This window comes from Manacus vitellinus, unplaced genomic scaffold (assembly GCF_001715985.3).
Source record: "Manacus vitellinus isolate BGI_N305 unplaced genomic scaffold, ASM171598v3 scaffold_6_pilon, whole genome shotgun sequence".
Taxonomy (NCBI): Eukaryota; Metazoa; Chordata; class Aves; order Passeriformes; family Pipridae; genus Manacus; species Manacus vitellinus.
In genome coordinates this window covers 27933052-27957975 of record NW_021940750.1, presented here as the reverse complement: position 1 = coordinate 27957975, position 24924 = coordinate 27933052, and the positions used below count along the sequence as shown (strand labels likewise).

The 24924-nt window shown below is 41.6% G+C and overlaps 1 protein-coding gene across 1 annotated transcript in view; it reads left to right on the top strand.

Annotated features, from left to right (window-relative positions):
• The window catches only part of PRIMA1 (proline rich membrane anchor 1), a 54330-nt gene extending 30065 nt beyond the window's left edge, over positions 1 to 24265 (top strand). The window contains 2 exon segments of the mRNA XM_029964327.1: positions 1649 to 1778; positions 19840 to 24265. Coding sequence (XP_029820187.1) covers positions 1649 to 1778; positions 19840 to 19939 — 230 coding nt within the window. The 3' untranslated portion in view covers positions 19940 to 24265.
• Positions 24266 to 24924: the final 659 nt, after the last annotated feature.

The following is a 24924-nucleotide window of genomic DNA, read 5'->3' as shown; positions in this document are numbered from 1 at the left end:
TAGAAATTCAGTTGCTGGGACCATCTAGGAGTGGACATAGTCAATGAAGAAGCCAGGAACCACTAGTTTTTAAAATCACTACATTTTTCAGCTTTCTTTTTCTCTCCCATAGGGCGAAAAAACAACAAACAAATGCAAAAAACACCCCACCCTCACAGTCAATATATGCACAATAAATGGAAGGCAATATTTGCTAGACAAGTATGATCATAATGATAGCATGTGTTAAGGGCTGATGCATGTGAGAAAGACAAGACCTTTTATTGGTACCACATGCTGAACTGCCCATAAATTATCAGGCTGTTGGGTTTGATTACTTCTTACAGTGCTTTACCTAGTCTTTTCCTAAGGTGCCCCTGGAGATATCTTGGGATGAATGTTGCCAACTCCTCTTTGCCTCTTGCAAATGAAAAAAAAATCTTTTCTCAGTAATTCTGTAGTTCAGGATTTAACCTGTTAGGAGTTAATCTAAGGGTATGTGTATGTCTTTTCCTAATCAAACACAAGAGATAAAGCAGAGGTCAAATCACAATACATAATGCCAGACTAATGACATATTTTACCTTGTGCAGCTATTTGTGATGTATGTAAAAGGGAGTTCAGAATATCAAATTAAACAATTAGACTTAAAAAAGACCTTTTTGTTATTTAATTAATTATTAATTTTACTATTTAATTCTCTCCCCTTCTTAGCTGAGCATGTAGATATAGACAGTCCCATTGACTGATTGGTTATTAAACTTCACTTAAGGTGACTGAAATTCTCATGGATTTATGTGATTGCACATGCTGCATTAAGGGTCGCTTTGCCTGTCATAATACACTGGTACTGCTCGTGGCATTGGCTGTTGCTCACCGTTCTTCAGGAAATAAGTATCCCCCCAAAGCATGGGAAAAGGAACATGGCTCCAAAGAAAAATATATTAACTAAACGCCACCGAATGTGAAATACTGATTGAGTAATATTTACATAGAAAATTCTAGCCCCAATTGTAATAGGAAAAATGTAATAATAACTGCTTATATTTTCACAAGTTAACATTTTTTAATGTTAACATTTCTTAATTGTTTGACTTAGAATTAAAAGACAGTGCAATGAAAAAGAATCTTGTCAACTATAATACTCTGAACATAATTAATAAATGTAATAGAATTCATATTCTTTTAAAACAAATCCCTCTTCCTCACTCAAAGGTTACAGTAATATTAGCTGCAATATGGATTGGTAGGCACTGCTGCAGCTCTCCAGCAAACCTCCCCTAATGGGCTTTCAAAACCTACTCTTATCAGCTTAACATCTCTCTCTAAAATTAAATCTGATGCAGCAGGAGATGGCAAATGCAGAGGGAGAAGATGTTTCCCACGAGTAGCAGAGCTGAGCCTTTCTCCTTCATGCTGAGCGCCAGATTGTAGACAATGCTAACACAGAGAACTTGGTCATCTGAGGACCATGACAAGAAATATCTAGTACCCAAAAGAGCAATTGGTTGCTTGGGGAAAAAAAAGAAACGGGTTCTAAACGTGAAATAACCTCTTTGCCTGTATCTGTGGCCCTGGTATAGTGCTACTGCAGGGGAGATTGAAGTGTATATGATTATACCCTGCTGATTTGGGGGAACTCATGTATTTTTCTACTCTGTTTTTACAGCTCCCAAGTCTACCTTCTGTCCCACTGAAGAGACCTGGTGGCCAGGCCTGATTATTATCATTGCAGTATGCTGCGCCACACTAGTGTTCCTCTTTGTAGTTGTCATCATTTGCTACAAAGCCATAAAAAGGTAAGGCTCCAGATGCTTTTACTGTGCCTAAGGCAATGTAGCCCCACAAAGGTTGACCCAGGAATTTGCCTGACACTTTGTTTTGTTTAAAGGCATCCTAAAGACAAAAGGCATCCTGTAGTCAACATGTGTTTCCATTGGAAGGTTGCTTGTGTACCATATCTTACCTGTGTAAAGGGTGAAGTTCAGTCATGGGCATGAGGAGGGGAAAAACTAGAAATGGGATAGAGTGCAGTGTTCAGATTAATAAGAACTTGCCTGAAGTCAAATTGCTGCAGGTCACTGGTGAATGTGGAGAGCTTTGGCTTGGCCAAGTATAGGGGTGGGAAACTGTCCTGTTCACTTCTGGTAGTGTTCAAAATTTACATGAGGGATATGAGATTTTTGGCCCAGGCCCATCACTAATTTTAGCACTTCAAATTGATGCAAGCTCTTTTAACTCTAAGTCTTCATTTGGAGGCTCTACTTCTAATTTATTCTTCCTTCAAAATTATAACCTATGGAATGAAATTCAAAACCTGTCTCTTTTAATGTAAAATCCTCTGTGAAACCTATGTACAACACAGTGTGTAGTAACCATTTCAGGTCACTGTCTTTGCAATAGCTGTGCTTCATATGACCTTGAGTAGTTAGAAAGTATTGACTTCAGTTACACAGAAAAACGGGAGTGAGAATAATTTCTTCACTTAAATAACATTTTATATTCTAGTGAAAAAAGTCAAAACTAACATTTCTGTATGAAGGCTCCAACTGCAAGTCCAAAGGGTCAACTTAGAGGAGAAAGTAACTTGTGCGACTTGTAGGCTAGATGGATGAAGATTCTTTTGTCCTCTGTTGGTTTTAATATGGCTCTGACAGCACCCCACAATAGTGTCTTCATGGTGTCATGTTTTATACTGTAAGTGTCTTGGACAGAAGCTCTTAGTATATCCAGGTGCCCCAGCCTGAAGTAGAGATCACAATATGCCATCCATACCTCTCATGAGACACTGCAGTGACATTGAATTGCAGCTTGGATTAAATAGCAATTTTTCTCAACTTTGTCATTTTTGAATTATGTTTTCTTGGGGGGAAAAAAAGGAAAATAAATGAAAATACGTTTAATGAAAAATGTTATCTCCATGCAAAGCGATTGCAAGATTTGTGTTGAGCCTCAGCAGGGACATCGCAATGGTGGAGCATTGGACATGCTTTGTGATTGTTTGAAAAATTTATACAGGGTTTGAAAGAGCATCAAAAAGGGAGAATTCAAACAAGAGGAGAGAAGTCTCTATTTTATTTCTTATTAAATTTACATAAGTATCTTTGCTATTCTAGTTTAGCTGAAATGAATGTTTATTATTTGGGGGAAGCTGTAAAGTTTTCACTGTAGCAACGGCACTTTTAAAAAGTGATTTCTGGAGGACAGAGATTATAGTCCATTTGAATTGGTAACACAGTGAAAAATCTCTCACTTATAGATCCTGATCTATCATTGCTGCTCATTTGTATTTGTCTGCCAAATTGTGAATGATTTGTGTCAAGGCTGCAAACTATACATGTGAGAGCAGTAGCCCTCCAGGGCAACTTGTGCCTAGCAAGGAATTGCTTTTCAAATCTGCCGTGATGCTGGTAGATGGGAGGAATAGATGAGAGGAAGAGAAACAAAATTTAAATAGACAAATTTAGAGCTGCCTTGCAAAGGTTTGGGGAATTCACATAACAGCCTCATGCTTCATGTCAGTGAAGAATAATACTGATACTTGATGAAGATACCCATTATTTGTCAACAATATGAATATCAACATACAAGTTATCTGCTTGAACAGGCATTAAGCTCAGAGAAAAGTGAAAATTCCTCTTAGATCTTCTTATTGTTGACATTCACACTGCTGACAAATGCTAAGCTAAAAACTGCTCGAATGTGGGATGGACAGCTATGAAGGAAAATCTTATTAATTAGAATTTTATAGACTAACTAGAGCATTTCTTTTCATCAATGAGTCCTTCTTAAAACAGTTCTACTAAAAGAATGCCCTAAAGTGCCTGGCAGCATTCCCCAGCAGTTCAGTTTTCTTGATCCACTGTAAAAGATATCTATTGATAAATGCTGGGAAATAAGATCAGATGCTTCACAAGAGAAACATCTCTACCTTCAACACAGAGTATTATCATATATTGTTGAGCTGAATCAGCTTCAGTTAGAGTGAGAAATCCTCCACTCTTTTTATTGGGAGGTAGAAGTGGCTAGAGAAAGAGAGGGGATTAATCTGGGTGATACTGAAGCCTAGAATCCCTCCAGTGGGTTCCCAGCCTCTGGCTCCATAACTGTTGGCTGCCCTGTCCTTTCTCACACCCTCATCCCACCAACTCTCCTCTGCACTTCTCCCTCTAGGCCCTCCTTCCTGCACATCTTCTGGAACTGTAACCTCTGTCATTGCAGCATCTCTGACAAATCTGTCTCCTACCTCCACTGAAGAGGTGATGAAGAGTGAAATAAAAGCAGTCATCTGGTTGTAGGGTGTAACAAGGGTTAAATGTTTTAGTAGGAAAGTGCAGGCAGGGATTTATTTGCACAGAGTTTGTATCTGTTGTTAATCCCTCACTTTCATGTGAATCAAATTTGAAGTAGAAAAGAAAAGGAAAAATCCTATTGTGCTTATGTTGAAATCTCATTTCCTGGTTTCAAAGGGCCAGACCCAGTCAAACTCTGTCATGTCTGCTTTTCTGAAGCAGGAAGAGAGGGACTAACTGCCCTCGGGGTATCATAACTCAGATGTATTTTTATTCAATCTGTATATAAACTGTTTCTCTCAGGGTAGTTTGTTTTCCCTCGTAAAAACTGAAACTTCAGCATATCACCAATTTTAGGCACTAAGACATTTTGTAATAAAATGCAACCTAGTGGATTGGTGCTTCTTTGTGTGTAATAACTACCTGAACCAAACAAGCATGCTACTACCTCCATCCATGCGTCTCCCCTGGAAATACTCAGGTTCTCCCAATAAGAAATGGTCGTAAGAAATGCTGAACTTCTCTTGTCCATGAGGGAACTAATAGCAAATTGCATCTATCAGCTTTAATATTCAGAGAAATGCTAGGCAGGTTAAACTCTTGGGAAAATAGATATGGAACCATACTTCAAAGGCACTTCAAACAACCTCTAAATTCCCTGTGTGTGTTGCTGGTGACTGCAGCATTGGACACTGCATGACCAGCACACAGGGTACAGGTGTGTGTTGCCGCACAGATCAAGCACCAGAGGACATCATACATGATAGTGTCGCTTAGCACCATCTGTGACATTTGCAGATTTCTAGGACAGGCTTAATCGCTGGCTGGAGCTCAGCCTCAGTGTAAGCAGTGGGACTTTTCCACTCATTTAATGGATGAAAAAGTGATCTCACAACCAGTGATTTCAGTAAAACATAGCAAGAGCAGATGAATAACTGGTTCAAAATCTAGAATACCTCCAAGTAATTACCTATCATGTCTCTGTCTGTAAAAACTTACCATTCTTACTCTTGCCCCAGAAGACTGTCATCAAGAAGTAAAACCAGGAGGTCCAAGGACAGTTCATAACTAGAATAAGCTGGAGGAAGCTGGATTATTTCAGTATATTACATGATCTGTGGGCTTGCACAGTGAATGCCAGCAGCTCATCTTCATCTGGTGTAAATCAATTCAGAATCAAAAACAATCAGTGGAATTTAATTGATTTTAATCAGCTGGGGAGGTGACTGTCTCAAGCTTTTTTTAACATCTGCAAGCACCTGAATAATAGTGAGACAGTAAGACTGAAGGAAAGTGAGAAGTAAACAAGAGTAAAGAGGATTAACGAGAGTTATTTGGTAAATAAGCAGATGAGATGGGGGAGAGAGGGACCTGCAATATATAATCCTATTTCTGCAGCTCACTGGTGTGTCGGTGTCTGTGAGAGGAGTAAGATATTTACATAAAAGGGAAAAATACATCCCTGGCTTTCTGTATGAAATTAAGATACTGGAGCCATCTCTTAAACCTCAAAGGGGAAAACAAAGCTGAGCGTCCTGGTCTCTGTGACAAGTGATGTGCCAGCGATGCAGCCTGGCAGGAGGTGTTTCAGATGGCTTTCCAACATGTGAAAACCATACACTTAGTATCTTCAGAACATCCATATAGTCTGAGATGACCCATGAGCAGCTCATTGTGTCTAGGGATGTGGCTCCTTGGCTCTGCTGGATTTTAGGTAGGATGGATACATCTATTCTGAGATGAACCACAGGGCTTGCTGCCAAAGAGCCCTCTTTCTAAGTCAGCAGGGGAAAACAGGCTGATGGTAGGCAAATTTTTCATTATACACCTTTTATTCACTATTGTAACTTTGTCAAGCTGCTGTTTTGTATGTGTCCCATAGCCTCAGAGAAAGGTACCATAAATGCCTACATATGCACTTCCTTAAATCGGCACTGAGTTCACCTTCAAATAATAATTAAATGGAAGAAAACGTACCGAAATAAAACAACAGGTCATATTTAAACTGTCTTAAAATTCATTGCTCAGGTATTTCTAGGGTGCTTAGCATTAGTGTATGATTTATGGTCCCTGTATATTGCAAGATCTAGTTTCAAAAGTGGGAGCAAGGTTCTGAAATTTGGCTTTGTTTAACGAAATGAGGCAGATGCTTGTGAGGCAAAAACACTGAGGAGGCCAAGAAGTAGCAGTGGGGGCCGTGGTGAGAGTGTCCCATGGTGCAGGAATTGATTGCCCACGAAACGGGTCATGGCCCTGTACCTTTCCTCCAGCCCATTTTGTACCACTCACTCCCCCAAAGAGCAAGAACTGTGTAGTCCTCTACGTGGCCATCTCCTGTGAGCCACAGAGGCCAAGTACAATCTAGTCCAAAATCATTATTAATTGCAACAAAACAGTTCTGTCTATTGTGGGGAGAGAAGACAGAACAGCATCTTAAATGTTCTTATCCCCTTAAAAGAAGATGCTCATGGCATGACTGATGACAGATGGGTCAAGGTGAATCGAGATTGTTGATCTCTTCTACCTGACATATTAGAAGGTTTTGTACTGAAACTGTGTCTTAATTCTCAGCAAGTGCCAGCAAAGACAGCAGTTACTCAGGAGACACAGAGTAAGATAGTTGATAGAAAAGCTGGGTTTAAAAATACTGTTTGAGTGGGGAATGCTGAGAGGGAACAAGAAGATCTATGGGGGCAGATCTCTGCCTCCTTGATGCAATTCATCGATGTCAGACCAGTTCAAAAGGGAATAGGGTCTTCATTGAAAGATCTTGGGAATGTTACTGAGGGCAGTTGAAAGACTTGAAAATTTTGGAAAAGCAAGGAAAACACATTGTAGCCCAATTCCACTGTCTGAATGTTGATGCTTAACAACAACAGGATCAGTATCTACTACTGAACACCACTGTCCAGATCTTCTGTTACCCCCAACCAAAGCCCAACATCCCCATGTGTTGCTTAGCCTCTCTGCCTAATCATCTCCCAGTAGTTAATTTACTCTCATCTTTGGAATGAGGCTGCAGGTGGTCTTATAAAGACAGTTTAAATACCCTGAGCAACCAGTGTTTCTTCAGGAAATCCCATATTTTAACCATCAAGAAATGAGTTCATAGAATCACAGAATGATTGAGGTTAGAAGAGATAACTTCTGATCCAAACTTCTGCTCTAACAGAGTCATCTAGAGCAGGTTGCTCACATCTGTGTTCTGGTGGGGTTTGGATATCTCCACAGATGGAGAGTTCTTGCTGGTTTTCTTGTGTTCTTTCAAAGCTATCACTATTTATTAAACTAAATGTAGCCCTGCCTGATGAAAACTGTGTGCTAGTACAAGGAAAATCAGTTGTTATCCCAAACAGTATTGAAGTCTAGATGTTGGTTGTGCAATAATTTCCAGGGTAGTGTTTATGAGACAAGCAAGCTGCTGAACAGCTTTACAACCTGACCCAAGCCCACTAGAAATTCCAGAGCTCTGCTGTATTTATTCTATTAATTTAGTGGCCTCATTGGGGATTTTGGACAGGTTACTGGTAGTTAGCGCTGCCCCGTGTTTTTTGGGTGCATCGAGATGAAGGAAGATTGGCCTCATTTTTTTAAGTACAACAACAAAAATATTGCTACTACTTGTTAGGTTCCTTTGACAGATCAAGGACTGCTGTATAAAGTGGATGAAATAGTCTTTTACTTAGAAAGACAGCTGAGCCAAGCTGTATTAGCACTGCTGTGCAGGACAGTTTGCTTTGCTGTTGCCTCTGCAGAATGTGTTGGTTGGATAAGCAGAAGGATCTGCTCTCCAGTGATGTCAGTCTGGGATTTTTATAAGTGCTACATGTTTTCATAGCTGTTATAGGGCAGGATTTCTCTGTCTCTTCTAAGTTGTACAAACTCACATTCTGCTAGGGAGAAAGTTTGTGGTCATAAATGGATAAAATGCCCCAGTGTTTCTCATAGCTGGGAAGACTGGAAGCCTTCAGGAGGCTTTAGTCTAGCATAAAGCAAGTGGTCCAAGTGTTTCACAGAATACTCTATGATGGATCATTTTGCACTTTTTCACTCCTAATTTGTGATGTATTGATAAAGATGCCAACAGAAATCTGAAGAGCATTACGATCTACCTTGTGAACAATTAACTTTCCACTGTGACCTGAAACAAACTTCTCTTTCTACTGCAGAAGAAATTGAACAGGCAGAAGTCCACCAGTAGAGCCAAGTATTGTAGAGTTACTGCCTCAGTGCGATCTAGTAGCCATGGGTGGATTTTACATGCTCATAACAGACTATAATGCTCATGGTGGTCTAATTGTATTGGTTGGATTTACCCCAGCACAATTAGAAGACACAGGTGAATGCTAGAGCTTTAAAATATACAGGAGAGGAGAGTTGCCAGGTTTACCATGATGTTTTTATTACATTTTTTCCTGAAGGCAAAGAAATAAAATTTTCTTAGACCTTCATATAATTTTTAAGCCAATCATAGTTTTTGCAAGCTGACAGGAGGTCACTTGTGGCTGACCCTGTTGGTGAAAAGCCACAGCTGTGGCTGAGGCATACCCAGCACATTTGAAGAAAGTTTTTGTCTTGATTTGAGCTTAGGACTGTGTCTTTTACAGCCTGCAAGAACCCAGCAGCAGCATCCTGGGGTTCTTGGGTCAATCTTTTTGTAACTCAGAAGAAGAAATTGTGCCCGTGGTAGTAGGGTGGCTGTGTGGATCCTTTACTCCAGCTCTGTATGACCCAGAAATTCCCTCTACACAGTAAGATTCCTATAGAAACCTCCTGGGTGCCCTTATTGCCCCTTTTGCTTTGCATCTGGAGTAAAAGCAATAAAGCCTGATTTCTCCAGTGTCTGAATAACTGCAGCTCCTCGTGAGTTCAGCACACATGGTGAATTTGCAGGAGTTCTAAACCACCAAAAGTTAGAACAAAAAAGTTAGAAAAGCATGGGAGTGCCCTAGCAGTTCCCACACATGCCCTACACTGCCCCAGGCAGGCTTTGCCAGACTCAGTCTGTTCTGCCTCAGCCTGACAAGAAGCCAGACCTGAACGAGAAGCAGCTGAGCACCAGTTGATCTCCCACCCATCGCGAGCATCCAAACACTTTCAATATGATCAGACCATTCAGCACTCCACTCAGCCCTGTGCACATGCCCCTTTCCCTACTCCCAATCTCTGCCCTTTCATGTTTTCTGCAGAACTTTATTTTCTGCATCACCCTACCATTGCCCCAAATTTGGCCACGTAGAAGACACCCCCTTCCTGCCTGACCTTTCAGCATCCTTCTGGCCAGCAGCCTTGGCTTGGTGCCACCCTTGACTCCCCTAATTTGTGGCCTCTGCTGGCTTTGATTTTGATGCCTGGCTCTAACCTGGACTCCAATGTGCAGAAACCCCAGGGAAAGGCGGAGCTCGACAGCACGAGCTGCGCTCAGAAGCACTTCCCTCCTGTGCAGGGAATCCCAGCCAGAGGTAACAAGGCATCTGACCAAAACAAATTTTATTTCCTACTGTAATTTACGTACATTAGCTTCACACCTTGTTTAGTTAGTCACAGCTTGGTGTTTTAACAAGATCTCAGCTTTACCATGCCCTCACAGAAAGCAGGTGTTAATAAAGAAAGGCTCAGAGGTTCTTGTCCACTTGAGCTGGTTTCAAGGGTCCCCCCTGAAGGAAGGTTACATCCTGCACATCCTCCCCTTGCTGTGCTATTTACTGCCCTGCAGCCACACTGCCCAGCAGGAAAGGGTGCAGACAGGGTCCCCCTCTGCAGATCTGTGACACACCAGGGGTGCACATCAATCGCTTGCAGCCACCCTAGAGCCCCTTGCAGCTGTGCTGCCACCACTTGTGTGTCTGATTTCTGCTACCTCTGTCCTTCCTCCTCTGCACCCCGTGTATTTACTGCTGAATGTTTATTATGCTGCAGGGTTGCTAAGCAGCACATAGCTCCCTGCTTTGGAGAGCCTTGCCATGAAGGCAACACACACAGTAGGTCAGTGTGGGCAGAGCTGGGGGGGGGGAGAAGATGGCACTGTCTGGGGTGGTCCTGCTCTGCCACACTCTTGCCTTGCTCTCACACCAGTGTCCCCTCCATCAGCAGGCACATGGCCACCCCCTCCAGTATGGCTGGCCTGGAGAATGATGCTCCTGGTTTGTCCATCTTGGAGAGCTGCTGGCTAATTAGCCATGTCAGAGAGCATTCGTGGAGATGAACGTCACAGCATCCATTCCCCAAGCTAATGCCGGGTGAAGGAGTGAAGGACTGATAACAGAGGGTTAAAGATGTATGTAAAGAGATGTATGTAGAGTCTGATCCCAGCTGTGTGCAAGGTTGGAGTGCGAAAATAGGTAATTCCTCATTCTGGCCTTTAAAAGAAGCCATGAAAAGAGGTCCCACGTGGAGAAATAGTGCTCCCTTTGGTGTTTGCTTTTTGAGGCAGCAGCATGAAACCTTATGAAATGTTAATACTCCCAAGCTGCTGGAACTTCCCTTCAGTTGCTCTGAGCCCTGAGAAGCCAGTGTGGAGACTGGCTGAACTCAATTTCTTTCTCAGAAATTGTCCCCAGTTACAATTTTCTAAAGCCATATCTGCACAAAACCGAATCTTTGCGTAGACATCAAGGTGTGCAGGACTTTCTGGTTGCTCTGCTTCTGCATGGACTTGCCCCATTGCACACCTGGAGCGTGGGAAGGCTGAGACCACCCTGTCCAGTCCATGCACAGCGGGTTTGCATTTATCCTGCAAAGAGCAGGATCTGGCTCTGCAGACTCTTCGTTGTGAGTGGAGAAAGCCAGAAGCAGATGCTTGGAAATAGTGGTTTCACTCTAGTTGGAGGTAGAGACAGATTGCCTCAAATGAAAAGTGATCTAGATAGCTGCAAAGGTCAGTTCATTTTACAAGTTTTGATTTTCTTCTCAGTTCCTTGCATTTATTTGTGTTGCAGACACTCTTCTCTTGAAGACATTTATATAGCAGAAAATCTACAGAGAATTCTTGTTCATCTGCACAGAAATTAATCATACTATTTAAATAATTTTGTGAAATAGCAGTAGCCTTGTTCTTGTGTATGGATCAAGTCTGATCATTCAAGGTCTTGCCTATGTTTACCAGTGATTAAATGGCAAGATAGTTACTTGTATTGAGCAAAAAATCTGGGCACAAAGTAGCACAGAAGATCAACTTTGTTTTGAGGATGGAAAAGTCCATTGCCTAAAATGGCAGTATCTACAGTCACTTGGCTGGTGAGAGACATACTGTCCTTCAGAGACAGCAAAAGAGCAGCGAAGAGCAGCCCTTGATCATCTCCTCTCTCAGTCCCTTATTATTCCAACCCCACATCTTTCTAGTACTGATGCCCAACCTGACTGGAAGCATGGGCACCAAAAGCCATTCAGTTTGCAGACATGGTAGGGGATTCTTCTACCTTTTCCTTCTTCCACTTTCCCCTCCAATATGGAAGCTGTGTAGTTTTCTCTCTCTCCCTGCTCTCTCCTCCAGCGATCCCAGTTCAAATTGGTATTTTGAGAGTGAAAGAAACTTTTATTTGCATCTCCAGCCTAAATTTACCTATGGCTTCTTCCTTTCTTCTTTTCAAATGCTGTTCTCCTTTTCTGGTGTTCCCTGAGGCCAATCCCATCCACTCTTTCTTTTCATTAGACTAGACTGTTCAAGCTTGTTTATTGTCTTCTGTAAGACAGAAATTGGAGCTGGCTACTCTCTTTAAATGATAGACTTGTTAGGACAGATCAAGCCTAACGCAATAGAGTTACATATAATTCGATTTATCTGGGTGGGACATATATATTGCCAATCCCAGGCTGTTTCTGGATTGCTTGGAAGATCGTGGTGCACCATGAACTAAGCTCCATGAATGTGCCTTAGCTGCCTGCACTGCTCTGCAGCTGCTCAGGCCTTTGAGGAGCAGGAGTGTGCCCACCTCATCCCTAAATGGCACTGCCCAAATGTCAGGGCCATGGACATGACCATCCTCCAGACGTGTTTTGACTTTGTTCCATACATTCGATGTCTTTTTTTTTTTCCTCTTTTGGTTTTTGGGGTTTTGGTTGGGGGGTTTTTGGTTTGTTTTTAGTTTGTTTGAGGTTTTTGATTTCATTTAGTGGCTTTTTGCCAGGCTGGAAAGCTGGCAACATGAGCTCATTTTTTTATATTGGTCTCATTCATTTTTTTCTTTTTGTAATCAAAACATATCAACAGTGTATTCCACACTGAGAACACCCGACAGACGTCAGCTGTAATAACCCTCCAGTCAATAAAACCTTTTAAAGATCTTTAGAGGAAATGCAAAGAATGGGTTGCAATGTGAGGGGTCACTGAAAGTACTTTTATCAGTTATGTCAGTTAATTGTCTAGTATCCTAATAATAAAGCTGCTTCTCTTCCTTAAGATTGGTTTTGTGTAGGAGAAAAATTCTGAAGTTAGCTTCATTGAAGGACTTAGTAGGAAATGGGATTGCATCACCTTAGTCTCCCAGGGACAGATCTTCCTCTGTAACATCAGAACAAATCTTCCTCAAGTCCAACAAAGTCTGTGGATTTACTCTGACTTTGCACTGCTCAAAATAAATGAAGACTAAACTCCACTTCTTGAATTTCATGTGCGGCTCAGCAATCTACTGCAATTACTTGCAATCTGAACGGGCCAAATCCTTCCTTCAGATATACCCAGAGCGACTTTAGCAGGCTGGGATAGATGCAGTTCTGCAGAAAGAGATCTGCCTGCCACGCTTTGCAAGCCTGAGTGCACCAGCTCAGGGAACCTCTAAGTGCTGATGAATGGCTGCAGAGCAGTTACGTATGGATTTTTTTTTTTCCCCAAGAGAAGCACTCAGCAAAGGCTTGATCTTCAATCTGTGCACAGAGAGGGGGATTTGAGTGTGAACCATCCCAAAACAGAAATCACCCACACACCTGCAGGGCTTGCTTAAAAATACACCAGGAACCAGTCAGCTAAAACTGGCTGTGAGGGAGAGTCAAATTAGCGGTAAATTGCAGGCTTCGAAATGCTCATGTGAACAGCTAGAAAAGAAGAATCCCTCCTTGGGAGATTGTATCTTGGGGTTAGATCAAAGCCTATTGCTGCAATATGACTTCCAGAGCTGTGAAAGAGACTTTCCCCTTTTGCATAATAGTCCTAACACTGTGCAGGGCACTTGTACAGATCTTCTCTTGTTCTCCACACAAGACAGACAGAAAAGGTCTGAAGATTTAAAAATTGTATGCTTACTTACTCTTGTAAATATTATTTATCACCTGATCACTAGTTTTGTTTGGCCAAGACTGAAGTACTCAAAGGTCTCTAGGAAAAGAATGGCCTTTTCTGATTCACAAAATACTTTTTATTTATTTTTGTAAGGAGAAAAGGGGTAATGAAGCTTGAGGAAGGAGAGCTCCATCAAATGTCCAAATGAAAATAATCCAGTATACATAGTCCTTCCAAATGCCGCAAGTAGTATCATCCAAGTTACCTATAAAACTCTCTAGTTTGGAAGAGTAAGTAAAGAAAAAATCACATATTGGGGTAATAAGTAATAAACACTGGGACAAGACAGTTTGTCTTTTAGATGCTGGACTATCTAACTTACTAGAGAGGAGATGGAAATACGGGCAATGTAAGAGCCTTGGGAGATTGGGAGTACTGAATGTTGGTCCATGACAAACACTGAGCAGTAGTGAATGTGTTGCTGAAAGTTGTCCAGATGGAGCTGTATTTTATTATAACTGTAAAACATTTACCTTGTACATGGAAGGTAGTTGAGCCAGTAACCTCTTTCTACAAATAATAAGTAGTATGCTGCCTTTTTTCTGGTCAGATAAATGGTCCACATATGGCCGTTAACTAATTTAATAGAGAAAAAACAAGGTTTCAGAGAATTTTCGTCATTAGAGTTTCTTCTTTGATTTCTATCTTTAGATTATCAAGTAGAATATATCTGGACTAATTTTTTTTGTCCTTCTAAGACAGTCAAAGGGGAGAAGTTGGAATGTGATTCTTCCCATGGCTCTGAAAACTCTCACCAGACAAGTGTCCTTTTTCAACATGAGCCCCATATGTCTGAGTCATAGCATCAGGCTGGCCAGCAAGGCTCATTGTGGGTGGCTGCACACAAATCTGATGGCTGTGTCCCTGAAAGCAACTGTTATCAGTGCACTGAGCTCCTCTAGCAGGAGTCCTGTTCACAAACCAGTCTTAAAGCAAGTTCACTTCTCCCACCAGTTTCTATTGTGGGAACTGATTTGCCTCTGATGACTGATGGCCAGCATGAAGCAAATGGCTGTTTGATGAACACCCCCAGTACTGAGATGTAAACAGCCTCCATTCATGTTCTTTATATTCTTATAAACATGCAAGTTATGCAGATTGATGGTCTAGTAATTGAATAACATTACAAAATTTATTCTTCCAGTCCTACCCTGTATCTGCTAAATAAGGATGTTTTTGAAGTGTGACTAGAGCCCACACATCATCTTGTCTGGGCTTCCAGCAGTGAAGTCTAGCTGAGAGCTCTAAACATAGCTGCCACAAGTACTGCTAGCATCCTAGCCCAGGAGATGAAGCTGAGTGAAAATATGCTTAATAGATATTTACCTTGTTTCTTGAACAACTTTTTGTAACCCAGGAAGATGCCACTGCAGTTTGATCTCTACTGGTAAATAAGTAGCTTGGATATTTCTGCTGTGCACTGGGGACTCATAGGATAGACCAATCCTATGAAGTAAATGGGTGTCTTGTATGAGACCCAATTTTATTGAAAAACATTTTTTATGTGTCGATAGCTAATGAAATATTCATCATTATGGAGAAGAGCTTTGAAATCATTGCACTTATAAGCAAAACAGCTCTCTGATTTACCTCCTCCTTTCAGCTGCTTTTGCTGGTGGGGCAGCTCCCCAGCTGCTTATCCTTGCACAGCCCTGTGCTGTGATGTGCACCAGTGGGGCTGCCCAGAGAGCTTGGTAGCAGCTTTGTTATGGGTAGGAGCTTTCTTGAGGTGAAAGTGCTGTGAGAGGAGAGACAAGTTCTTTGTGCACTATTAAAAGCAACTTCCCAAGAGGAGCTGAAAACACAAAAGGATTTTTTGCATGGGTACCTTGTGCCAACTTTGGCATGGGTACAGTTGTGCTAAGACAGTACAGAGACGCCTCATAGCTTTCACCATTGGTAAAATCTCTGTCAGTTGATACTGATACCCATACAACGCAATCTTTCAGATATATATATATAGAGAGAGAGATGTATTTTTGTAGATGGCTTTTACAATTTTGTACCGCTGCTCGGGGAAGAGTGAAGTTTCACTTTGTTCTTCTGAGCATTGGGCATCTCCTTGAACAACACACACTAAAAAAACAGTCTTTCCTCCTCTAACTACATTTGAAAAGAAGAATGACACTCTATTCCCATTTCATAAGAAATAGGATATGTGTTTCCTCAGGGAATAATCCAGGGCAGCAAATCCCAAGTCGAGACAGGTGTCTCCTGGCAGTGCTGAGTCGGGTATGGGAACCCCAGAAGGAGATGAATTTGAGATCCTGTCATCTCTCTGCTGCCAGCCCAAGGTCACCCCCTCCTAGCTTGACTGGTTTTCCCCAGGGCCCAGCCTTCCCAGATACTGGCCATGATGCACTGGCACTCAACAGAGGCTTTGCTATGGAGGTAGGCCACAGCAAACAGGTTTGCAATGCTCAGACTTGCCTTATGAAATCAGGTTTTATTCTTAACTCTCATCCCTTTCAAGCATGAAGCACCTGCAATTGTATGAGTTGTGGATTGCACAGTGGCTTTTAAACTCTGTTGCAGTTTACTGTTCTGGACAAAACTTAAATTCCCATTTCTAAGTGGTCTTATTCTCCTCAAAGCTTCAGTAAGCCTATAATGAGGCATAATAAAGTCCTGATTAAATTAATAGTTTGCTCTGCTCTTGCTTGATTTTGTCTGAATAGTCACCTATAGAGATTTTCTTAAGTGTATACAAGTGGGACATGAGGTGAAGCCCTCCCCTAATACTCTACCACACAACTGCCTTACTGACTCCCTGCCAAATTTATACCAGTAGCCAAAGCTGGCAAGAAGAGTTTTGTCACATATACTGAGTTTTGTGGCTAGACATAATAAAGAGCAAAAAATTATGTTTCCTCTAGGAAATTTTCTGAACACAGAACATACAAATTATGTTTGAATGTGCATCATTACATTCACCTTTACACAGGACTCTGCAAAGGATTGGTACAAGCCAGTATGACAAGTCAGTATGAAATTCTTTGATAAATAAGGTTTATAATGTGATCAGAACCTCCTCTGAAATTTAAGCTTGATATGTGAAATACACTATTAAATGAATGTTTCGTGCTTTCTTGGTTTTAGGACTCATGCAAGTTAATGCATGTGTGGTGATGAGGTCAATATGGAATCTGAGGCATCATTTCAGGCATGTACTAAGCTGTACAGAATTGCACGGCCCTTTCATTCACAGATGTTTGGCATGAAGAACACACCAATTTGTTTGCTAAACATCCAAGCACAATGTATGGCAAATCATACTGTAAAACAATGCAAACCACTTATTAGCAAACAGCCTGTTTCGCCTGCCACCAAGTGAGTATGTCACAGATATGAATAGTTCCTTACTCATTCCCTTACTAATTTGAAACATCCCTTTGACCAGTGAAGAGCAACCCTGGAATGGAAATGCATAAATGCGTGGCCATAGCTCGTCCTCTTAAAGGGGGCTTGGAGTATTATACATTGGAAGATCATGCATAGTCTACCTTATTAGGCAGAAAATAGGATAAAGGGGTTCCCCTTGATGTGTGAGAGGAAAATTTGCATGCTTGGATCTCAACAGTCAACAAAATTTGGAATAAAAAAGAGCTAGTGGCACACAGAGAGCCATGCCCTAATGCAAGAGGGCACTTGAAAAATCAATAGGCCAAAATGACCTTGCATATCTAAATACATAGGTCAGTTTTAATCATGGTGACAAGTCCATGCAAGTGTGCCAAGTCAATGATTTAAATAGTGTAACTTGGTCAAGTTTGACCCCAAATCGATTCCTGATGTGAATTTGGAAACAAATTGAGTGAAGGAGTTAAACAGAGCAGTCTCCAAGCCTGAATTTTTGCATCTGACAGTAGTCTTTTCATTGAGACAAGAAAATAGCTGCTCTGTTCTGCTAGCACTAACCCTGAGCAATTGATAAGGCAGAAGAAGAATCTTGATAAAATCTCCATTCCCCTACTTGCAGGTTCTGAAAAAATACCCTTCCAATGCATGTAAGTGCCAGTGGTGTCATACCCCTGGCAACCTCTCCAGGGAAAGAGCAAATGGCAGCTCTCAGGGAAGAGCAACTGAAGGAAAAAAAAAAAAGAAAAAAAAAAGAAAAAAAAAAAAGAAAAGAAAGAAAGAAAAAAAAACGCAGGGAGGAAAGTAAAAAAAGTTTCAGGAGAACTGAAGCAGTCTGTCTTAAAATCACTTCTAGAAAAGAGAAATATGTAGATAAAAATGAGAGGAATACATTTTTTAGCATAAAGAAAGAAGAGGAAGATTAGACAGGGTAAAAGAAAATGGAACTGGAGAGGTGCAGAGAGAGAGACCAAAGAAAGAAGGGGTAAGCAGGAGACAAACAGCAATTAGAAGTGGCCAAAATGTCTTCATTTTTTGATAATTGATAGGTTCGGAACTAGGGGAAAAGCAAAAGGAAAGAATTTTTGAAAGCAGCAAAGAAGTTTAGATAGCCACAGCAATTTTCCTGCCCAGAAAAAAAATAAGTGTTGCCATCAAATTCTTCATCCCTTTTGTCAAGGATGTGGCAGGGTGCTTTACAATGTCACAAAAGACAGAGCCAAAGGACCTTATGTCAGATGCAGACAGGCACTGCATGTTAAGGACTGAAAAACAGTTCATAAAACCCTTAGTCTCAACAACTCTTAGTCCTCCCTTGCCTTCCATTTCCATTCTGGAATCATGACTAATATTAACAAGTTTTAACTCTAACCAGCTAAAGAGAGGCATAAAATAACACAATCAGAAGTATTGTCTTTGAAATAACAAGCAAACAAATTTATCTTCTTGTAATCATTCTCCATAAATCGTTTATTAATACTTTGCTGAAATTAAATGTCATTAACTGTCATTAATTGCTGCTTGTTTTTTTAAACATTGTCAAGAACAATAGCACAGACAGACTGTTTTATTACATGTATCTGGTCCTCTTTTTGCCCTCAGAAGCACCTTAAACTCAAGGCCCTAATGTCTGAAATATCTGTGTGGAAAGCACAAAGCTTTTTCACAGAATCACAAAATATGCAAAGTTGGAAAGGACCCACAAGGATCAGCAAGTCCAACTCCTGGCCCTGCACAGGACCATCCCCAAGGGTCACATCATGTGCCTGAGAGCATTGTCCAAATGCTTCTTGAACTCTGTCAGGCTTGGTGCTGTAACCACTTCCCTGGGGAGCCTGTTCCAGTGCCCAACCACCCTCTATCTGAAGAACCTCTTTCTAATATCCAACCTAAATCTCCCCTGACACAACCTCAGGCCATTCCCTGTGATCCTGTCATTGGTCACCACAGAGAAATGATCAGTGCCTGTTCCTCCTCTTCCCCTCACAAGGAAGTTGTAGCTGCAATGAGGTCTCCCCTCAGTCTTCTCTTCTCCAGGCTGAACACACCAAGTCCCCTCAGCTGCTCCTCATACAGCTTCCCTTCAAGGCCCTTCACCATCTTTATTGCCCTCCTTTAGACACTCCTAAATAGCTTTATGTCTGTCTTATTTTGTGGTGACCAAAACTGCACACAGTATTCAAAGTGAGGCTACCCCAGTGCAGAGCAGAGTGAGACAATCCCCTCCCTCGACCAGCTGGTGATGCTTTGCCTGATGCCCAGAGAATTCAGAGAAAAACAAATGCCTTGGGCACAAAGCATCTGACTTATTTGGGGTTTCTACTTTAAGCTGTTCTGAACCATTTTTTATTAGTACCTGTTTTTCTCCATTGACTGTGAAGATTGTCAGGTCACCACAGGTGTACGTATCTGTGCTGGTCAGATGAGTCTACTCTTAGTGACCGAACACAGTGTGGTTTATGGGTTTTGTGGTGGGTCCTAGGTGGACACAACTGGTCATCATCCCAGTCTGAATGATGTAACACTTTGAGGAGGAAGGCCAGGACTGCTCCGAGGCAGAGCCCAACCAGCATCCCAGCCTCTCTTCCAGAGATAGAAGTGATGGTGGAGGACACTCCTTCCAGCAGCCTTCATCTCATGTAACAGGTACACCTGTATCTATTACAGGTATTCAAATTAGCATGGGCACACCAATAGCACATCATGAGACCTCAGGATCAGACCTCTCGCCCTCCAGGTGAATCATGATGCTTGACAAATTTTAACTACTGATTTGGCCTGTGTTCAGAAAGGGGAAAAGAGATAGAAAAAGTTCAGCATTGTGATGTACCTTACATGTCCTTGCTTTCAATCTGTATTGACAAAGAAGATGTTTATCTCTGTTCTTTCTTTTCTCCCCACCCTGCCTATACATCACCGAACCTGGGATCACCCAAGGAAACCAATGAGAAAAGAAGAGAACGGAACCAGTCGGTCGGAATATGCAATGACCTCCTCCCAGAACAACAAAACAGTTGATAACAATGCGGTCGTATAATCCCTGAAACCCCGCCAAGGGCGCAGGAGGTGGTAAACTTTCAAAGCACACACATGGAGGATGCAAGGTGGGTGAAATAAGGCAACGAAGGGAGCTGTGTGGCCAAGGACTTCATTTCGGAAACAGCGCACACATCAGTGATCCAGAAGGGAAAAGCAGGCTGCTCTCCAGGCTTGCTGCTTCTCCAAAGGAGGATAAATTCACCCACCTGGGCTGCCCGGAGAAAAGGCCTCACAAAGGCATAAGCATTGCATGCTGCCTCTCATGAAAGCGATGTTGCAATGCCTCCCGCTTTTCTTCTTCCTCTCTTCCCCCTTACTTTTATGTTTGTATTGAGTATCCACAAAAAGCTGCTGAAGTAGGATCTTTTGAGGAGAGAGTGATCTACCAGAGTGGTGGCAGCTTTTCATAAATGGGTCAGAGGGAGGTGTCTCCCTTTATATGGGAGGACACCTCCCTCTATATGGTGGGAGGTGTTACCTACATGCTTCTCCAGCCTGTGCAGTTTTGTACGCTAATAATTCATTCTTAGCGTTCTTATTATTTCATTATTAAAAGGGGAACAAAGGTTTTTGTTAAGCCATCAAGGAAAATTTGCGTGAACTTGTGACTTGTCCCAGGAAATTTATCTGCAGTCTGGTGACTATGCAATTTCCATGGCTGAAGACTTTTCAGGCAAAAGAAATCAAAATGTAAGATTTTAGCAATTATCATTGCTATTGAAAGAGAGATGTTATTAAGAGGTACTTTGAACGTTATTACTTCATAATCAGACTCTTTTTTTTTCATCACATTTAAAATTTATCTTTAAAATTGTCCTTCCTTTGCAAAATTCTACACATTTCTCTGTGTTTGCATCACATTGATTCCCCAAGGAAACTCCTACAGGAAGGATATTGTTTACATCTTGGCGTATTTGGGCGGGATTGTGTTGAAAGGACTAGCAGCCCTTTGAAGTCCTCTTCATTCACTGGTTAGTGTTGTTTTCTTAAAGTGTTAAATCTCCTGAGCTGACCTACTGAGGACATTGCAGGTCTGGCTTGGAGGACCACTTTTGAGGGTCCAGTAAGCTGGTTGTGCCCACGTTAACTCAGTCTCTGCCTCTCCTGAGCCGAGAATGCCGATTATGCCAAATTCAGTGTAATAGCTTAGTATACGTTCCGTGAGGTGGATTGCAGACTATTTAAAGCAAGGCTGAATCTACCCAAATTCATTTCATGTAGGATCTCAGGTTAGACTCAGTAAATAACCCTTAGGATAAAGGTGATGAGACTAGTCGAGATGCTGGTCTTTCCCCACCTCCTCAAAACTTTTCTTCGTGTCATACCTCCACGTGTATGTCTCCGTTTACCTCTGTGCTGAAAGTAGTGATGCAGTCAAAGACAAATTTACACCCTGGCTTCTTGTCCGGACATAAAGCTTCAACACCACTGGGTCTCCGCATCTATGAGTAACTCCCAGGTGTCAGCCCAGTCCCTGGGATGTGGCTGTGCCCTGGCTGTTATGTCCCTCGGTACTGCAGCACACCAGTTTTATATAAGGATGTGCCTGAACTGCAGAAATCAGACCTTGATTTGAATGCATTCCTGCCTGCAGTTGGTCTATTACTGAGATGCAGAGTTTGGCCTGATGGTAGAGGAAGACAATGTTCTGCAGACCTTCCCCAAAAGAAGCTCTGGGACGTTCAAATCAGCAGTTTCAGGTCAGGCCCATCTGTAGCTTTCTATTACCTGTTGAACAATAGGGTGTATGTAAATATAAGTATCTTTTCAATGATAAAATGAAATGCTGCTATATACTGCTCTTGAGAAATTTATGGATTTATTCATTTAGCTTTTTAGTCTGTCATCACTATGTAGAAGTTTAACCACATAAAATTATTTTTTAAAGCTAGATCTTCTTGGGAAGTGAATGCAATTACAAAAGTGAAAGGGAATAAGTAACCCTTTGCCCAAGAGTATGATCATTCCCAGACACAGTCATTTTGTGTGCTTGCACAAGACAGAGTGATATGTTCTTAGATCCAAAGTGGGATTAAAATGACAGGATTTACACTTTGAGTCTAGTATCCCAAATGATGATTGCCTAAAGCACTTAGCTCCTAAATACTATAATAATAATATTACAAGTATATTTCTAGAATATTTTTTAAGCTATAACATTTATTTTAATGTAGTTACCTATGTTTGCCTTTCTTTTTTTACTCCACTTGTTTCAGCCTAAATGTGAAAATGTGGCATAGTTTGAGACTGGTTGCATGTGTCTCTGAGAGTATAAAGTATGAATGCAGATAAGTTTAGCATGATACAGGCTCAGGATTAGCACTTTCTCCTAAAGGTTGTTGGTTTTATTTTATTCCTAATTCAGCTTTAAAGGCATGTTCTGTAAGGTGAAAATCACAACAAGTCCATCAAAATGCATCTGTTTTTGCAAGAAAGAGATGGTCACTAGACACTGTCTGATTTTCATTGATGTAAATGGTAAAATGTCCTCACTAGAGAAGACCCTGGTGCATGACACAACCCACAAGCAAACTCCCCCAGGCCTCCTGAGGACTCCTTAGGAGAATATAAACATTAAAAACTTCATGGAGAGTGGGGAGGCGGGGCATTGCAAGACGTACTACATGTGGACTAGGATCTGTTTTCAACTCTGCCACTGAATCTGCTCTTTACTAGCAAGTAATTTTGCCTCTCTGTGCCTCAATTTACCCATCTGTATAATCAAGATAAAAGTATGTACCAGCTCTGTGACAGTATTTTGAGAGATATAGATGTAGCTTATTTGCATAGGCAGATATACACTATCGTTATATGCAACATGCTGATAAATGTATTTGGGCACATAATCACCATAATAGTTCTTGGAACAGACATTTCCCTTGTGCTTTTCTAATGCATTGGCCACAGAAGAGCAGCAGCAGACAGCCTGAGGGCTGCTCCTCTGCTTGCCCAGATACTTTCCTCTCAGCCCTCACACCATGGCACGGCAAGGAGAGGTGGGAAATCTTCCATGAGGTAGTTTTGCCTTTAGATTCCTGCCTAGGTACAGTTGACTACACTGCACTGAAATTTAAAGTGATATTCAGAAGTGCTTAGAAAAGTATACTGGAAGCAGATATAAGTCTTCAGAAAAGAAAGGCTAGAAAGGCATTGTCTCTCAGGAGTGAATTCAGAAGCCTGCTGATGTGGTATGAGCTTGTGTTTAACACTCTACAGACTACTTGCAAAGCTTTTATAAGAGAGGCTTCTATGCTTCCTTATTGTACTATAATTAAATACAAAAGGAAAGGAGTAGGCCTGCTGGATAAGCGCTTCACTAAGCAGTGATCCTGGTTCTGGGGAACTGGCAATCTAATATGCAGCTTTAAAAGCATTTTGAGTTCCTTTTTAGCCACCAAAGCATCAGGGATAGAAAGGTCCTTCATAGCTCCGTTCACAAAATAGCCGGATCCCCAGCAGATGCAAAGGTGACCAGTTTCTACACAGAAGTTACCTGTTCTGCTCTGACCACCACCAGACAGACTGAGTAAACTGCTGTGCTCAGTCTGAGGGAAAGCTGCCACTCAAAATCTCTTCTCAAGGATCACCACTAGCGGGGAGTGCATTTTAAGGGCCTGAGCTGTTGAGTTTCCTTGTTCCTCAGCAGCATCAGGAAGGTGGAGCTGCCACCCTTCCTGACCCACACCCAACTCAGAGGTGTGCCTGGGGAAAGCATCTCTGCCTTGGACAGATGCTGCAAAAACAGACATGGAAGGGAAGAGGAAAGTTCTACTAAGTATAAGATATAAATATACTGAGATATATATATCTATACAGAGACCTAATTGTCCGGTCTTGCATGCCATATGGTCACAGCATGTGAAGAAAGTGTGGGCATCCTGCTCCAAACAGGTCATGACCATAGACACTGCCAAGCAATGGAGAATCAGGCCTATGGTAGATATGTATTTACAATACTCCTTGCACCTGTACAAACAAAAATATATTATTTTAAACTGCAACATAGTGTGTTTAAATCAATGCATGAATGTAAATATTCTAAGATCTGCCTTCTTGACTGTGTACCACATGTACAGATGAAAACGAATATTGTTTATAGGAAATCTGTATCAGTGGTTAAATGACTAAAGAGAAAAAAAATATCAAAATTAATGTTGTCATGTTTCTCAAACAAGCCATTAATATATATTTAGTATTTAAGGATATTGCTCAATAAGTATGTTCCGTACCAAAAACTGTGTTGCATATACAGATTGTGCAGTACCCTATTTTAAAAAGCCACCATAATTAATTTTTATTTTAAATAAAAATGTACTTGTAAAAAGTTTCCTGTGTCCTGTCAGTTATGTAGTTGAGAGCAGTCTACATGTTGAAGGGAGGAATGGCTGCAGTGCCTCTTCAGCACTCTTTTATTGCCCAAATTCACCCTGCTTGCATGAACACTTTCTGTTATGGTTTTGGAGAAGCTTGGGGCTGCTGCTTGTGCATGTGTCCAGCCAGGTTCTGGTTCTATCTCACCTAAACCTGCAGTTTAATCCCAGATAGGTGCACTGCTGGTGCTGTGTAAGCAAAGGAATTACACTCAGACATTCCTGCAGCCCCACAAAGTTCATGAAATCCTTTCTCTTTATGCTGAGAGGCTAGAAGTTTCCCTAACAACATAGTCTAGTTTTAGACGTATTTCTTTGTCTTTTGCATAACACTACATACCTTTATTTATTTTGGTGCAAGAGATAATATGCATCATTTTATATTCTAACTCCCTGGGTGGGCTTCACCCTCCCTTTTCCATGCAAGAACAAAAGCCAGTTATGGACCAGTCCTTCAGCAGACCAACACTGACACAGAGTAGTTAAACCTGTGTCCTTTTGCTGGTATTCACCCCTCCCTGTTCAGAGCACACCCTGCGTGAGGTTCTCTGAAGCCAAGGGGCTGCCACAACCTGAACCCCTCCTTCACAGTGGGGTCTTCCTTCCCCAGCCA